This window comes from Aquarana catesbeiana, linkage group LG06, assembly GCF_042186555.1.
Source record: "Aquarana catesbeiana isolate 2022-GZ linkage group LG06, ASM4218655v1, whole genome shotgun sequence".
Classification (NCBI taxonomy): domain Eukaryota; kingdom Metazoa; phylum Chordata; class Amphibia; order Anura; family Ranidae; genus Aquarana; species Aquarana catesbeiana.
The window spans coordinates 20,111,683-20,129,558 of record NC_133329.1 but is presented as its reverse complement, the minus strand read 5'-3'; the positions used below and the strand labels follow the sequence as shown (position 1 = coordinate 20,129,558).

The window sequence follows — 17,876 nt, the reverse complement described above, 5'->3', positions numbered from 1 at the left end:
GCTCGGATAAGTGTGTGGTATGGATTTTGGGGGGACCCCCACATTTGGGGGTTACCCTTAAAATCCATACAAGACCAAAGGACCTGGTATGGCCTTGGAGGGGGAACCCATGCTTTTTTTCTTTTTTATTTGGCGTGGATTTCCTCTTAAAGATTCATACCAGATGCAGGGCCTGGTATTGTCGGGGATCAAAGTCAGGTCCTTGTTCATTGAAGTCGGACACATGTTGGACTTCAAGTCGCAGGGCAAAGTCGGATCGAAAGTGGTACGACTGTCGTGTTGTATCAGTGTGAACCCGGCCTTAGTGAACGCTTCTCCTTTGCAGAGATGATCCATCCACCTCACAGGTGTGGCATATCAAGATGTGATTAGACAGTATGATTATTGCACAGGTGTGCCTTAGGCTGGCCACAATAAAAGGCCACTCTAAAATGTGTAGTTTTACTGTATTGGGGGGTCGGGGGGGGGGTCTGAAAAACAGTCAGTATCTGATGTGACCATTATTTGCCTCACACAGTGCACCACATCTCTTTCGCATAGAGTTGATCAGGTTGTTGATTGTGGCCTGTGGAATGTTGGTCCATTCCTCTTCAATGGCTGTGCAAAGTTGCTGGATATTGGCAGGAACTGGAACATGCTGTTGCATATGCCAATCCAGAGCATCCCAAACATGCTCAATGGGTGACATGTCCTTTGAGTGTGCTGGCCATGCAAGAACTGGGATGTTTTCAGCTTCCAGGAATTGTGTAAAGATCCTTGAAACACAGGGTCGTGCATTATCATGCTGCAATATGAGGAGGTGGTTGTGGATGAATGGAACAATGGGCCTCAGGATCTCACCACGGTATCTGTGCATTCAAGATGCCATCAATAAAATGCACCTGTGTTCGCTGTCTATAGCATAAGCCTGCCCATACCATAACCCCACCGCCACCATGGGCCACTCCATCCACAACGCTGACAACAGCAAACCGCTCACCCACACAACGCCATACACGCTGTCTGCCATCTGCCCTGTACAGCGAAAACCAGGTTTATTCTGTGAAGAGAACACCTGTGAGCATTTGCCCACTCAAGTTGGTTATGACAATGAACTGCAGTCAGGTCAGGTCGAGACCCCGATCAGGACAACGAGCATGCAGGTGAGCTTCCCTGAGACGGTTTCTGACAGGTTGTGCAGAAATTCTTCGGTTATGCAAACCGATTGTTGCAGCAGCTGTCCGGGTGGCTGGTCTCAGACGATCTTGGAGGTGAAGATGCTGGATGTGGAGGTCCTGGGCTTGTGTGGTTACACATGGTCTGCGGTTGGATATACTGCCAAATTCTCTGAAACGCCTATGAAAACGGCTTATGGTAGAAAAATGAACATTCAATTCAAGGGCAACAGCTCTGTGTCATGGTCACTTAGTGCCCCTATTCCTCATTCCAGCATCCGAATGTTGGCTGTTGCTTTTCCCCTGTCTGTGTTCACCTCCAAGATGATTGATCTGATCAGTCACCTGATATATGCAAACCAAACATTCTATCCCTTGCTTCTGATAAAGACTTACTTGTATTGTTCTAGATCAAGCCTCCCGTTAGTCTGCCTTGCTTGCTGTTGGATCTCCTGTGTATGACCCGGATTGGATACTGGACTTTCCCCTGAACTCAGCCTGCCTTTTACCTGAACTGCTTTTGAACCACGCTACTACGAACTGCCTGTACGTGTAAACACACCTCCAGCAGTAACGCAGGAGCCAGAGCCCAAAGTTAACCCACCTGACCATTTTTCTGGTGACCTTCATGTGTTTTCTAACTTTAAAAATAGTTGTATGCTATACTTTAAGCTTACGCCACAATCCGCTTTGCTTCTGGTTCTGAAGCACAGCGGATCAGCCTGATTATTACATGGTTGCAGGGGGATCCCCAGTCTTGGGAGTTTAGTCTTCCCACTGATGACCCAGTAAGAGGGTCAGTTGAAGCCTTTTTCAAAGCCTTAGGTCTACTGTATGATGATCCTGACCGTGCCCATTCAGCTGAAGCTAACCATAGGTCATTACGTTAGGATAAAAGCACCGCTGAACAATATTGTTCTGATTTCCACTGCTGGGCACCTGACTCAGGGTGGAATGACCCAGCTCTTAAAAGTCAGTTCAGGTTCGGCTTATCAGACTCCATCAAAGACTCCTTAGTACACTACTCTGAACAGAAAAGTCATTGAATGAAGCCATGCAAGTAGACAACTGTATAGACAGGTGTTTACAGGAAAGGCCTCCAGAGAGGTTTGTTTCTTTGCCCCCTAGTATGCTACCCACCTCCTCTTCTTTTCCTGAGCCCTCTCAGCCTCTCCAGGAGGATGAGCCCATGCAAATTGGCGCTACCCATTTATCCCCTGGGAAAAAGGCTAGAAGGAGACCTCAGTGTCTCTGCTTATATTGAGGCAACCACGGCCATTTTGTCGCTGACTGTCCTAAAAATAAGAGAAACGCCAACAGTTTAGTGCAGGTGGGATCTGCTTCCATATATCATACTGTGCCTGTCTCCCTCAGAGATGGCTTAATTGTTCCTGCACAACTTAGTTCTGCCAAGTTCTCTCACCACCTCTCCGCTTTCATTGATTCTGGTGCTGCTAGCAATTTCATTGATAGGGACCTAGCACACCGTCTACAGATTCCTGTGACTAAGGTGCACAGACATTTCTCAGTATTAGCCAAGAGAGAAACGCCAAGAGTTTAGTGCAGGTGGGATCTGCTTCCATATATCATACTGTGCCTGTCTCCCTCAGAGATGGATTAATTGTTCCTGCACAACTTAGTTCTGCCAAGTTCTCTCACCACCTCTCCGCTTTCATTGATTCTGGTACTGCTAGCAATTTCATTGATAGGGACCTAGCACACCGTCTACAGATTCCGGTGACTAAGGTGCACAGACATTTCTCAGTATTAGCCATTGATAATTCTCCCTTGTCCATGGGTCAGGTGACCTTGTGTATTACCCTGACCATTGGGGAATCGCATAAGGAGACAATCAGTTTCTACATGATCTCAACTCCTGCTTATCCCCTTATCTTAGGGTATCCCTGGCTTAAACTTCACAACCCGCACATAGACTGGGCCGCAGAAGAGTTTGGGTCCTGGCCCAGACCTGCATCCAGAATTGCATTAAAACCGCTGACCAGTTGCCCATGTATAACTCTTGTGTGGCCAGTACCAGTCATGTGTCTCTATTACAGTCCTATTCAGATCCTGATCATGACAATATTTCCAAATGTGACCCCAGTTTGCATAATCATGTGCCTTTATATGACTCTGTTGTAGCAAAAGATGCTGACAAGTTTATTGAATTCTCTACAGGTCACCTCTCCAGCCAATTGCCACAGCCTGAATCCTCTCCTCTTAGAAGCCAAATGTATCCGTTGTCTCGCAGCCTTGAGCCCTATTTGGAAGCTTCCCCTACCTTTGCCCGATGCTAAACTCACTTGGACCCACAGCCGGGCTAACTTGTCCACAAGTTCCACAGTCGCCATTCCTGGCGATGCAATTCAGACAGTCTCTATGCCTGGCGATGCAATTCAGACAGTCGCTATGCCATCGCGACTATTAATGAATTGCCGGTCCGACAATACACATAACAGTTCATTGATAAAAACGACATGGTAATTCCCCACAGGGGAACCCCGGCCAAATTTTTTCAAAAAAATGGTGTGGGGTCCCCCTCAAAATCTATACCAGACCCTTCAGGTCTGGTATGGATTTTAAGGGGAACCCTGTGCCAAAATAAAAAAAATGGCCTGGGGTACCCCCAAAAATCCATATCAGACCCTTATCTGAGCACGCAACCTGGCAGGCCACAGGAAAAGAGGGGGGACGAGAGAGTGCCCCCCCTTCTGAACCATACCAGGCCACATGCCCTCAACATTGGGTAGCCCCCCCAAAACACCTTGTCCTCATGTTGATGGGGACAAGGGCCTCATCCCCACAACCCTTGCCCGGTGGTTGTGGGGGTCTGCGGGCGGGGGTCTTATCGGAATCTGGAAGCCCCCTTTAACAATCAGACAACCAGATCCCGGCCCTCCCCCCCTGTGTGAAATGGTAAGGGGGTACAAAAGTACCCCTACCATTTCACATAAAAAGTGTCAAAAATTTTAAAAATGACAAGAGACAGTTTTTGACAATTCCTTTATTTAAATGCTTCTTCTTTCTTCTATCTTCTTTCTTCTATCTTGTATCTCCCTTCAGTTTCTTCCTGCATCTTCTTCTTCTTCTGGTTCTTCTGGTTCTTCCTCCGGTGTTCTCGTCCGGCATCTTCCTCAGCGGCGCCTTCTCTTCATCTTCTTTTCTCAGGCCGCTCAGCATCCACGATTAGATGGGAGGCTCCCGCTGTGTGACGCTTCTCCTCTTCTGACGGTTCTTAAATAACGGAGGGCGGGTGACCCCGCCCCCACTGACGTCACGAGGAATGCCACAGGGAAGTCCCTGTCAAGTCCCCATGCATCAGCGGGGGGCGGAGTCTTGGGTGGCCCCGCCCTCCATTATTTAAGAACCGTCAGAAGAGGAGAAGCGTCACAAAGCGGGAGCCTCCCACCATGCCATCATGGATGCGGAGCGGCCCGAGAAGAAGATGAAGAAAAGAAGATAAAGAGAAGGAGACGTCGCAGGGGAAGATGCTGGACGAGAACACCGGAGGAAGAACCAGAAGAACCAGAAGAAGATGGAGAAAGAAACCGAAGGATGAAGGAAGAAAGAAGTTAGAAGAAAAAAGATGAAAAGAAGAAGCATTTAAATAAAGGAATTGTCAAAAACTGTCTCTTGTCATTTTTAACATTTTTGACAGTTTTTTTGTGAAATGGTAGGGGTACTTTTGTATCCCCTTACCATTTCACACAGGGGGGAGGGCCGGGATCTGGGGGTCCCCTTGTTAAAGGAGGCTTCCAAATTCTAATAAGCCCCCCAGCCCGCTGACCCCCACAACCACCGGCCAAGGGTTGTGGGGATGAGGCCCTTGTCCTCATCAACATGGGGACAAGGTGCTTTAGGGGGGATCCCAAAGCACCCTCCCAATCTTGAGGGCATGCGGTCTGGTACGGTTCAGGAGGGGGGGCATTCTCTCGTCCCCCCCTCTTTTCCTGCGGCCTGCCAGGTTGTGTGCTCGGATAAGGGTCTGGTATGGATTTTTGGGGGGACCCCACGCCAATTTTTTTTTTAATTTTGGTGCGGGGTTCCCCTTAAAATCCATACCAGACCTGAATGGTCTGGTATGAATTTTGAGGGGGACCCCTACGTCATTTTTTTTTTTAAATTTTGGCGCGGGGTTCCTCTTAATATCCATACCAGACCTGAAGGGCCTGGTATTGAATTTAGGGGGGGCCCCCACGCCATTTTTTTTTAAATTTTGGTTCGGGGTTCCCCTGTGGGGAAATCCCATGCCATTTTTATCAATGAACTTTTTTGTGTATTCTCGGACCGGCAATTCATTAATAGCCGCGAGTAGTTTTAAATGACTTTTTTCCTTTGAAATGTCATTTTGCTGTCAGACTGTTCTGAACACGGGAAACATGCGCCCCTTTACAGGCATACTATAGAAACCCCCCAGGTACGAAATTTAAAGGAATATTACACTTTTATTGTTTGACTTTAAGCATTATTAAAATCACTGCTCCCGAAAAAACAGCAGTTTTTAAAACTTTTTTGCATTGATCCATGTCCCCTTGGGCAGGACCCGGGTCCCCAAACCCTTTTTGGGACAATACCATGCAAATTAGCTTTTAAAATGAGCACTTTTGATTTTGAACGTTCGAGTCCCATAGACTTCAATGGGGTTCTAACGTTCTTGCAAAGTTTTGGTCTGTTCGCAAGTTCTGGTGCGAACCGAACCGGGGGGTGTTCAGCTCATCCTTATTGGCCAATTATGGCTCTGTTTGCTTACGACGCTGTGATTGGCCAAAGCATGTGGGTCATAGTGCATGCTTGGCCAATCATCAGCTAGCAAACCTCTGTGATGACGCAGTGCATTATGGGCCGTGACGCGCCGCTCGAATTTGGCGTAAATGGCCCATAATGTTCGATCTTCGACGAACGATCGAACAGCCGATGTTGGAGTCGAACTCATGTTCGACCCCAACTCGAAACTCATCCCTACTGCTGACCTTTTATTTATTTATTTTTTTTTTAGGCAGAACTTTAAATATTTATTCCTTACCTCCTTCAATGACTGTTGATGTTTTTTATCTGTAAAGAACAAAAAGACAAATATGAGACATTGTGCAAAGGTAATGAGGAGAAGACATTTTCAGGGCAGAGGTCAGCAATCGCAATCTCTATACTCCCCCGACAAGTTTAGTTTAAGTGATTAGTAGAAATGTGAGAATAATCCCCCTCCTTATAAGAAGACCACACTTATAGTATAACAGTTTCTTGGGCTCCTCTGAGCTCATTGTAATACTCACAATTAGGGATGAGCTTCGAGTTCAAGTCGAACTCATGTTCGACTCGAACATTAGCTGTTCGCAAGTTCGCCGAACACCGAACAATTTGGGGTGTTCGCGGCAAATTCGAATGCCGCGGAACACCTTTTAAAAGTCTATGGGAGAAATCAAAAGTGCTAATTTTAAAGGCTTATATGCAAGTTATTGTCATAAAAAGTGTTTGGGGACCCGGGTCCTGCCCCAGGGGACATGTATCAATGCAAAAAAAGTTTTAAAAACGGACGTTTTTTCAGGAGCAGTGATTTTAATAATGCTTAAAGTCAAACAATAAAAGTGTAATATCCCTTTAAATTTCGTACCTGGGGGGTGTCTATAGTATGCCTGTAAAGGGGCGCATGTTTCCAGTGTTTAGAACAGTCTGACAGCAAAATTACATTTCGAAGGAAAAAACTCATTTAAAACTACCCGCGGCTATTAATGAATTGCCGGTCCGACAATACACATAAAAGTTCATTGATAAAAACGGCATGGGAATTCCCCACAGGGAAACCCCGAACCAAAATTAAAAAAAAAAAAATGACGTGGGGGGTCCCCCTAAATTCCATACCAGGCCCTTCAGGTCTGGTATGGATATTAAGGGGAACCCCGGCCAAAATAATAAAAAAAAAAATGACGTGGGGTTCCCCCTAAATTCCATGCCAGACCCTTCAGGTCTGGTATGGATTTTAAGGGGAACCCCGCGCCAAAAAAAAAAAAAACGGCGTGGGGTTCCCCCAAAAATCCATACCAGACCCTTATCCAAGCACGCAACCTGGCAGGCCACAGGAAAAGAGGGGGGGACGAGAGTGCGGCCCCCCCCTCCTGAACCGTACCAGGCCACATGCCCTCAACATTGGGAGGGTGCTTTGGGGTAGCCCCCCAAAACACCTTGTCCCCATGTTGATGAGGACAAGGGCCTCATCCCCACAACCGTGGCCGGTGGTTGTGGGGGTCTGCGGGCGGGGGGCTTATCGGAATCTGGAAGCCCCCTTTAACAAGGGGACCCCCAGATCCCGGCCCCCCCCGTGTGAAATGGTAAGGGGGTACTTACCCCTACCATTTCACTAAAAAACTGTCAAAATAGTTAAAAATGACAAGAGACAGTTTTTGACAATTCCTTTTTAAATGCTTCCTTTTTCTTCTATCTTCCTTCATCTTCTTCTTTTTCTGGTTCTTCTGGCTCCACTGGTTCTTCCTCCAGCGTTCTCGTCCAGCATCTTCTCTGCGGCGTCTTCTATCTTCTTCTCCTCGGGCTGCTCCGCACCCATGGCATGGGGGGAGGCTCCCGCTCTTCTCTTCATCTTCTTCTTCATCCTCTTCTCTTCTTCATCTTCTTCATCTTCTTCATCTTCATCTTCTCTTCTTAATTTTCTTCTCCGGGCCGCTCCGCATCCATGCATGGAGGGAGGCTCCCGCTGTGTGATGGTGTCTCCTCGTCTGACGGTTCTTAAATAACGGGGGGCGGGGCCACCCGGTGACCCCGCCCCCTCTGACGCACGGGACATGACGGGACTTCCCTGTGGCATTCCCCGTGATGTCACAGGGAAGTCCCGTCAAGTCACCGTGCGTCAGAGGGGGGCGGGGTCACCGGGTGGCCCCGCCCCCCGTTATTTAAGAACCGTCAGACGAGGAGACGCCGTCACACAGCGGGAGCCTCCCTCCATGCTGTCAGACTGTTCGAAACACGGGAAACATGCGCCCCTTTACAGGCATACTATAGACACCCCCCAGGTACGAAATTTAAAGGGATATTACACTTTTTATTGTTTGACTTTAAGCATTATTAAAATCACTGCTCCTGAAAAAACGGCCGTTTTTAAAACTTTTTTTTGCATTGATCCATGTCCCCTGGGGCAGGACCCAGGTCCCCAAACACTTTTTATGACAATAACTTGCATATAAGCCTTTAAAATTAGCACTTTTGATTATTCATGTTCGTGTCCCATAGACTTTAACGGTGTTCGCGTGTTCGAGCGAACTTTTTTCCTGTTCGCATGTTCTGGTGCGAACCGAACAGGGGGGTGTTCGGCTCATCCCTACTCACAATAATCCAATGTATTTCTAAGAGGATAATAGAGGAAATTAATAATGATGTCTCCATTACCTGTAGCCTCCTGTAGAATCTGGTGGATGTGTCGGAGTTTATTGGCCATTTTTCTCTCCGCTGATAGGGGGTTTATTTTATGTTCAATCAGAGATCTCATTTCTGTTTTGCTGATAGTCAGGAGTTCCCAGTCCCGATATCTCTCCGCATTCCACCAGTCTGTAATCTTCCTCTCCAAATGTATATCCTCCACATAACTTATCACAACTTTTATGTTTTCTGGATCTACAGAATAGACAAAACTGTAGATTAGACAATATATGTAAAAAAAAAAACGTAATACAAGGCTTAGATCAAAACAGATAAAGCTGAACATACAGCAGACAAGTACCCCATGTGGTATTATAGCTTATCTAATGTTCATAAAGCGAAAGGTGTGGCCATTGGATTCCGCAGGGGTACCTCTTTCACAATGGACTCCATGTTAAGTGATCCCATGGGTCGTTTTCTGTTCATACAAGGCAGCCTGGGCTGCATGCCATGCACTTTGGCTACATTATATGTCCCCAACCAAGCCACCCTTAACAAATTACGTGATTTCGCCCGCGGATGCATTCTCTTAGCTGGGGACTTTAATAGACCACTGGAGCCCCCCCTTGATAAGTCACAGGGAAGCTCCAGTATCTCCCATACGCGTCTGTCGTATATACGCAAACGCCGACATGAAACTCAGCTGATGGCTGTGTGGAGGATTATGCACATGTGGAGGAGAGATTACACCCATTATTCCAACCTACACCACACTTACTCCAGAATTGATTACTTCTTCGTAGACCACCACCATCTATCCCTTCCAAAATGTTCCGATATTGAGACCTCAACCATTTCCGACCACACCCCGATTACGCTCAAACTACAAATCCCCTCCCTGCCCCAAAGGGCAACGAATTGGAAGCTTAACGATACCCTCTTAACAGAGGAAACTGATTGGTGACGAACTTTCCCTTTATTTTAAAGAAAACATGCACCCAGATATATTGCCAGGGATACTCTGGGAAGCACACAAGGCACATATTTGTGGGAAGCTCGTAGAATTAGACTCTAGGAAAAAGAGGGAACAGACACACCAACAGTTAGAACTTATACGAGAAATTAGTGCCCTTGAGAAGCAACACAAAGCAGGACAGACCCAGACGGTTTTCCACTCTCTGACCCTGTAAAGGGAGGAACTGAAAGCCCTCTTTCATGTGGAACAGAAACAGCAATTTTGCATAGTAGCCCAACGTTTGCATGAGTGGGGAAATAAGCCTGGACGGCTTCTTGCTCGCTCATTGCAACAGAAAAAATCTGCAGCCTTCATAGCTAAAATTAAGACCACAGCCAATACCCTGGTACATGAAACTCCTGCAATAGCTAAAGAATTTAGTTCTTTTTATCAATACTTATACCATGTTCAATACACTATAGCAGATCAGGACACTAGGACTAAGCTTATTCAGGACTACTTGGAACATGTTAATTTGCCCAAACTCTCATCTGATGCTCTTACTGCTCTGGAGGGTGAGTTCACCACCTCGGACCAATGCGCAATGCACTTAGGACCATGGCCAATGGCAAGGTACCTTTCCCTGACGGCCTCACGGTAGCATATTATCTCTCCTTTGCAGATGTCTTGCTCCCCCGCTTGACCTGCTATGCTAGCACGATTTCGACAGTTGGTGCTCTCCAACCTGAGACTCTTCACGCCCATATCACTGTTCTTCCTAAAACTGGCAAGGATACTAGCTAATGTGGAAGCTACAGGCCCATTTCACTGTTGAACATTGATTCCAAACTGTACTCCAAAGCCATAGCAAATAGACTCCCCCCCTTGATCCCCCAATTGGTTTCCAGTGACCAAAAGGGATTCATTCCTTGAAGAGAGGCACATCACAACTCTCTCCGCAGCCTGTCCTTCATGGCTCATGTACGTGGATCTTCCCAGCCCACCCTCTTGCCATTGATGGATGCAGAAAAAGCGTTTGATAGGGTGGTCTGGGAATATATGTTGGCAACGTTGGCCCACCTGGGTATTGGCCCTTCCCTTCTGTCCCAAATATCCACACTCTATAACTTCCCCACCGCCCAACTGCGAATTAATGGCACTTTTTCTAATGAGGAGGAGGAAAGCCCAGGGCCCGAAATGACCCGATCCCGGAGGAGAAGATTTAAGGCCTCCAATACGGCCTTTGCAGAGATGCTGGACATCTTGAGGAGGAACGACTATGAAGGGAAGCATGGACTGTACACCAACCCTAATGAGAGAAAGGCCAAGATCACGACTAACGTTGTGAAGAGTCTGCGGCAGAATTTTGGGGTATGACGATCCAAGGAGCAATTGAGGAAACACTGGTCAGACCTGAAACTGAGGGAGCAGGATCAGTATAGAAGAATCAAGAGAGTGCTTCTAAAAAGTAAGTACTTGTCGTGTGTTCCTATCATTATTATTATACTTGCATGCTGCTCCATGTGCTTTTCTTTACTGTTGTACAGTTTAAAATGGCGACTTTCATGTTCGTGGGCACAGTAATCGGTCGTAGGGAACATCGTTCGCTCATTAACCACTTCAATACAGGGCTTTTATACACCCTTCCTTCCCAGACCAATTTTTAGCTTTCAGCTCTTTCACAATTTGAATGACAATTACTCACCCATGCTACACTGTACCCAAACCAAATTTTTATCATTTTTTTCTCACAAACAAAGCTTTCTTTTGGTGGTATTTAATCACCGCTGTTTTTTTTTTTTTTTTTGCAATATAAGCGGAAAAAGAGAGAAATTTAAAAAAATACACTTTTTTTTTAGTTTCTATTGTAAAATTTTGCAAATAAGTAATTTTTCTTCATAAATCTGGGCCAAAATGTATACTGCTACATATCTTTAGTAAAAATAACCCAAATTAGTGTATATTATTTGGTCTCTGTGAAAGTTATAGAGTCTACAAGCTATGGTGCAAATCATTGAAAAATTATCACATCTGATCACACCTGATGTACTGAAGGCCTCATTTCTTGAGGTCCTAACAAGCCAGGAAAGTACAAATACACCCAAATTACCCCTTTTTGGAAAGCAGACATTCCAAGGTATTTAGTAAGAGGCATGGTGAGTTTTTTAAGTTGTAATTTTTTCCCACAATTCTTGGGAAATTTTTTATTTTATTTTTTTTGCACAAAATTATCATAATAACAAGTTATTTCTCTTACACAGCACATGCATACTTGCAATGACACCCCAAAATACATTCTGCTACTCCTCCTGAGTATAGTTATACCACATGTGTGAGACTTTTACACAGCCTGGCCACATACAGAGGTCTAACATCCAACTAGCACCGTCAGGCGTTTTACGGGCATAAATTGCACATCTCATTTAATGACAACCTATCACACTCTTGAAGGCCCTGGAGCACCAGGTCAATGGAAACACCCACAAAATGACCCCATTTTGGAAAGCTAACACCCCAACCTATAATCTATGAGGCATAATGAGTCTTTTGAATGGTTCATTTGTTTCCAGTAGTTTTTGGAATATGTGGGGAAAAAATGAAAACGCATTTTTTTATACAAAATATAGAAAATAAAAAAACGCGCTATAAACATATAAATCGTATATAAAAAAGTCCAGAAATCACAAATCCTAGGTGGAAGACATGAATTCTTAACAGTTACAGTCCTGTAGGTGAGTAATCAGGTGAACACATATAAGAAGTGGTGCGCTTACCAGAAGTAAGCCAAAATAAAGCGAGTGGCTTAAAACCCAGCCGGGGCCTCTGGAAACGACCACCAAAAATGGAGTAGAGTCACACTCCAACCGTAGGAGCAGATCCGTCAAGGATTTTTAGGGATATATGAGAGAAAAACATAGCATAATACTGATAGCACAGCAAAATGTAAAAAAGGAAAAAAGAAGACAGCACACCACTAAACAAAAAATCATATGTATTCATAAACCACATCCAGTGCCTCAACACAATCGGATAGGTAAGTGAGTGCCATGCAATCATGCAATGAGTGAAAAAAATCGCTAAGTATGTAAAGCCTTACAGATAATCTGCTTACCAGATAAATCAAGGCTAATAAACATAAAACCATCACCAAAAAAACGATATGGAAAAGAATCCCTCAGGGTGAGACAAGTGACTTGTAGAATCTGCTTACCAGAAGTCTGATAAAAATAGGCAGGTTCAATGGACTATAATCCACACATCATAGAAAGTGACATAAGATAAGAAGTTCCGCATGCCAGGTGAAAGTACTTCTTACCAGATGTCAGATATAAGCAGGCACATTGATTCATACACAGAGCGAGAGTCCCAGCAGGAAGAGCGTGGATACGTCCTGGTAGTCCTGTATCCCTGCACCCTGTGACACCATTCACAGCCGCTTTCAGACTGACAAAGCCAGGACAACAGTACAGTGTGCAACAGGTGGCTTAGAGCAGACCAAAAAAGAAGAACAGTTCTTCTTTTTTGGTCTGCTCGAAGCCACCTGTTGCACACTGTACTGTTGTCCTGGCTTTGTCAGTCTGAGAGCGGCTGTGAATGGTGTCACAGGGTGCAGGGATACAGGACTACCAGGACGTATCCACGCTCTTCCTGCTGGGACTCTCGCTCTGTGTATGAATCAATGTGCCTGCTTATATCTGACATCTGGTAAGAAGTACTTTCACCTGGCATGCGGAACTTCTTATCTTATGTCACTTTCTATGATGTGTGGATTATAGTCCATTGAACCTGCCTATTTTTATCAGACTTCTGGTAAGCAGATTCTACAAGTCACTTGTCTCACCCTGAGGGATTCTTTTCCATATCGTTTTTTTGGTGATGGTTTTATGTTTATTAGCCTTGATTTATCTGGTAAGCAGATTATCTGTAAGGCTTTACATACTTAGCGATTTTTTTCACTCATTGCATGATTGCATGGCACTCACTTACCTATCCGATTGTGTTGAGGCACTGGATGTGGTTTATGAATACATATGATTTTTTGTTTAGTGGTGTGCTGTCTTCTTTTTTCCTTTTTTACATTTTGCTGTGCTATCAGTATTATGCTATGTTTTTCTCTCATATATCCCTAAAAATCCTTGACGGATCTGCTCCTACGGTTGGAGTGTGACTCTACTCCATTTTTGGTGGTCGTTTCCAGAGGCCCCGGCTGGGTTTTAAGCCACTTGCTTTATTTTGGCTTACTTCTGGTAAGCGCACCACTTCTTATATGTGTTCACCTGATTACTCACCTACAGGACTGTAACTGTTAAGAATTCACGTCTTCCACCTAGGATTTGTGATTTCTGGACTTTTTTATATACGATTTATATGTTTATAGCGCGGTTTTTTATTTTCTATATTCTGTTTGGTGTACCTCACTTATAACCGCTGCTTTTATATTTTCCACTAGCGCAGTTTTTATTTATTTATATATTTTTTATACAAAGTTGTCCATTTATAAGATATTTCCAAACATAGCATGTGCATAGCAAAAAAAGGACACCGCAAAATACATTCTGTTACTCTTCCTGAGTATGGCGATACCACATGTGTGAGACTTTTACATAGCCTGGCCACATACAGAGGCCCAACATCCAAGTAGCACTGTCAGGTGTTCTAGGAGCATACATTACACACAGAAATCCCTGCCAACCTATCACAACCTTGAAGGCCCTTCATATTTCTAACACATAGCATGTACTGTACATACCAATTGCAAACCAAAATACATTCTGCTGAGTAAAGGGTAAAGAAAAGATTACCTGCGGTTTTAGTAGTGCAGTGGTCCACAGAGGAGAGCATCGGTCCAGGCAGCAGACAGGAACGTGGACAGCGACAGCAAAACAGGCAGCAGGCAGGAATAGTCAGTAAAGGTAGAGATGTCAGCACAGCCAAAGCATTAGTCCAGATAGCAGGCAGGGATGTGGTCAGCAGCAGCAAAAGGATCAAAGGATCGTCCATGCAGCAGACAGGAATACTGTCCATAGTTAGTACATGCAGCAGGCAGAGGTATGGTCAGCACTGCCAGAGTATTTGCCCAGGGAGCAGGCAGTACCATCGAGCTTAGTGCATTGGTCAGGAAAGAATGGGGACAGGGGTAGAGGCTTCTCCCACCCAGATCGCTTTGAAGCCTCCGGGCAACCAGACCCTGTTCTGGGAACACAGAAAACCAAAAACTCAGAACACTATTCTGGAACCCCTCACATATGTGAGACCCCTGTGTAGCAGGGTGAAAGATCAATCCAAGGGGCAGGCAAAAACATGGTCAACAGGCCGAGGTCAGGGCAGGTAAAAGGCAGAAATAGACGATAGGCAGAGGCATAGTCGATACAGTCCAGGGTCAGTTCACATGAAAGGCAAAAACATGGCGGATAAACAATGCAGACGGTAGGCAGATGCATAGTCGAGAAACAGGCCAGCGTCAGTTCACATGGAAGATAATGATATGGTTGGTTGAGGCAGGGAAATATTCAGGACAGGAATTGAAAACGGGGAAATGGCAGTATTAGAAATATGGGGTAATAGTTTTCCAGAGTGTGATATCACTTGAAGCATTCTCTGATGCAAAGGCTAGGTTGGGAGGGACAGTCGGGACAATGGAAGCTGGTATCTTTCCTAATTCCTCTTTTGGTGCACACCCGACATTTTTTTGGCGTCGTCTTCCGCATCCTGTTGGTGGAATATGGTCCGGGAAATGGCACTCATGCAGTCTGCTGACAGAATCTGAGCGAATGCTTTCTGGGGGGGATACTTGCTGATAGATCAGGGCAGTGACAATGTCTTCAATAAACTTTATGAAGGTGGTGGGTGTTTCCGTTGATTTTTGGTAGATGATGAAAGAATTTAAAAGGGCCAAATGATAAAAGTAAATTGCAACTTTTTTGTACCAGAAGAGGGATTTTCTTGTTGAAAGATAGGGCTGCAACATTTGATCATTTAAATCCACCAACCCCCATGTATTTATTGTACTTGTTGATACAGGAAGGCTTGCGAACGGTTCCACCGAGGTGTCATCGTGGATGGTGGACATGATGTACACATCTTTCCTATCACTCCACTTCACAGCCAACACTTCCTCGCTCCTCAAGCTTGTTGATTCCCCCCTTTGAATGGTTGTGGTGACAAGACGCTGTGGGAAGCCCTTTCAGTTTTTCCTTGTTGTACCACAGGCCAAAGTTTTTTTAGATTTAGGTGGCGGAGAAGGGGCAAACTGGTGTAATAGTTGTCCATATAAATATGATACCCCTTTTAGAGGAGTGGGAATGCCAACTCCCAAATAATTTTTCCACTTATTCCCATGTACGAGGGACACTCAGGGGGCTGGGAATCTTTGCCTTCGTACATGCAGAATGAGTGCACATAACCGGTGGTGCTTTCACAGAGCTTGTTAAGCTTCAAGCCATACCTCGCCCTCTTACTGGGGATATATTGCTTGATTCCCAGCCGGCCTGTGAAATGCACCAGGGATTCGTACTCAGATATGTTTTTGTCATGGACATAAAGTTTGGTAAACTTCTTGGAAAAAAAATTAATTAGGGGCGAATTTTATATAGTTTGTCAAAGTTTTGGTGATTTTGGGGGGGGGGCACTGTGAGTTGTCACTGAAATGCAGGAAGCGCATTATAATTTTGTATCGGGACCTGGACATGGCCCATGAAAAAATTGGCATATGGTGGATGGGTTTGATTGACCAATACTTATTCATTTCATTTTTTTTTTTGTAAGCCCCATGTTGAGAGTTAGGCCTGAAAACAATTTGAGCTCCACCACTGTTAGGGGTCTCCATTCAAAAGGGCGGGCATAGCTGGAGCTGGGGTTGGTTGCAATGAATTGTTGGGCAAAGAGATTGGTTTGGTCCATGATGCCTTGAACCAATTCGTTAGGGAAAAATAAATTTTAAAAATCCATTTGGGAAAAACCTGCATTGTTGACCTGCACACCTGGATGTGCTGTAAAAGGGGGGATCGTGGCTGACCCTGTGGTAGAAGGCAGCAACAATGGGTTTGCCAAGGCATCTGGAAGCTGGGTTTGGGCCCTAATTCTTTGGTGTGCACTTGTACTGGGCCTTTCCTCCTGGGGTCTAGCAGCGCTTGTACTGGGCCCCTCCTCCTGGGGTCTACAGCCGTTGGCACTGCTGGTAGCTGCCTGGTGTTCAGACCGTCGTCTTTTTGGACAGACTGCTTCCTCCTCTGATTCGGATCCTGATGTGCTGCCTTCGGGGGGCTCATCTACCGAACCAGAATCAGAATCAGAACTGAGCGATGAGAGCTCCCCGTTGCTCTCATCGGTCAGACTGAGTATTTGGTATGCTTCTTCTGGGGTGTACACCTTTCTGGACATAGTGGCTGACTGGCTGTATGTACTCTGGTGGCAGGTACTCTGGTGGCAGGTGGCGAGGTGGCGCGTACTCTGGTGGCAGGTACTCTGGTGGTTGGTGGTGAGGTGACAGGTACTCTGGTGGCAGGTACTCTGGCGGCAGGTGGTGAGGTGGCGGGTACTCTGGTGGCAGGTACTCTGGTGGCAGGTACTCTGGTGGCAGGTACTCTGGTGGCAGGTGGTGAGGTGGCCGGTACTCTGGTGAGGTGGCGGGTACTCTGATGAGGTGGTGGGTACTCTGGTGAGGTGGCAGGTACTCTGGTGGCAGGTGGTGAGGTGGCAGGTACTCTGGTGGCCGGTGGTGAGGTGGTGGGTACTCTGGTGGCAGGTACTCTGGTGGCAGGTACTCTGGTGTCTGGTGGTGAGGTGGCAGGTACTCTGGTGGCCGGTGGTGAGGTGACGGGTACTCTGGTGGCAGGTACTCTGGTGGCCAGTGGTGAGGTGGCGGGTACTCTGGTGGCAGGTACTCTGGTGGCAGGTGGTGAGGTGGCGGATACTCTGGTGAGGTGGCGGGAACTCCTGATGGACAGGTACTCCTGATGACAGGTACTCCTGATGACAGTTACTAGATGACAGGTCCTCTTTATTTAGGGTGGGCAATCTGGGCACAGTAGTACATATATGTATAGTGCAATGTGTAACTCACTGTTAGCTGATCTCCTCTTCACACTGGATCGGTGTGTAAAGAGGAGAACCCAGCAACAGCGATTACACACTGGTGTTTTGTTTACATTAGTGACCGGCTGTGATTGGACACAGCCGGTCACGTGGTAAAGAGCCATTTCATTGGCTACACTGATCGGGGCTGAGCTGTATCCAAGGGAAAAGCCTCAGCCTCGATTGCCGCTCTGCGCGCCACCGGGGGGCACGCGCAGGCACCGTGCACGGCACTTCCCAATGCCGTTCTGCATAGTGAACGTCACGCCGCACCCTTCCAAAACCCCGATCAGGGAGCCCGGATCGCCTCTCTGCGGGCCTCCGGGGCCCGC

At 46.1% G+C, this 17,876-nt stretch overlaps 1 protein-coding gene across 1 annotated transcript in view; it reads right to left on the bottom strand.

Annotated features, from left to right (window-relative positions):
- LOC141148215 (uncharacterized) overlaps window positions 1–17,876 on the bottom strand; it is a 268,920-nt gene that overhangs the window by 224,879 nt on the left and 26,165 nt on the right. Inside the window, exons 3-4 of the mRNA XM_073635453.1 lie at window positions 8,547–8,771; window positions 6,178–6,206 (exon numbers count right to left, since the gene is read on the bottom strand). Coding sequence (XP_073491554.1) covers window positions 6,178–6,206; window positions 8,547–8,771 — 254 coding nt within the window. The remainder of the gene's footprint in view (window positions 1–6,177; window positions 6,207–8,546; window positions 8,772–17,876) is intronic.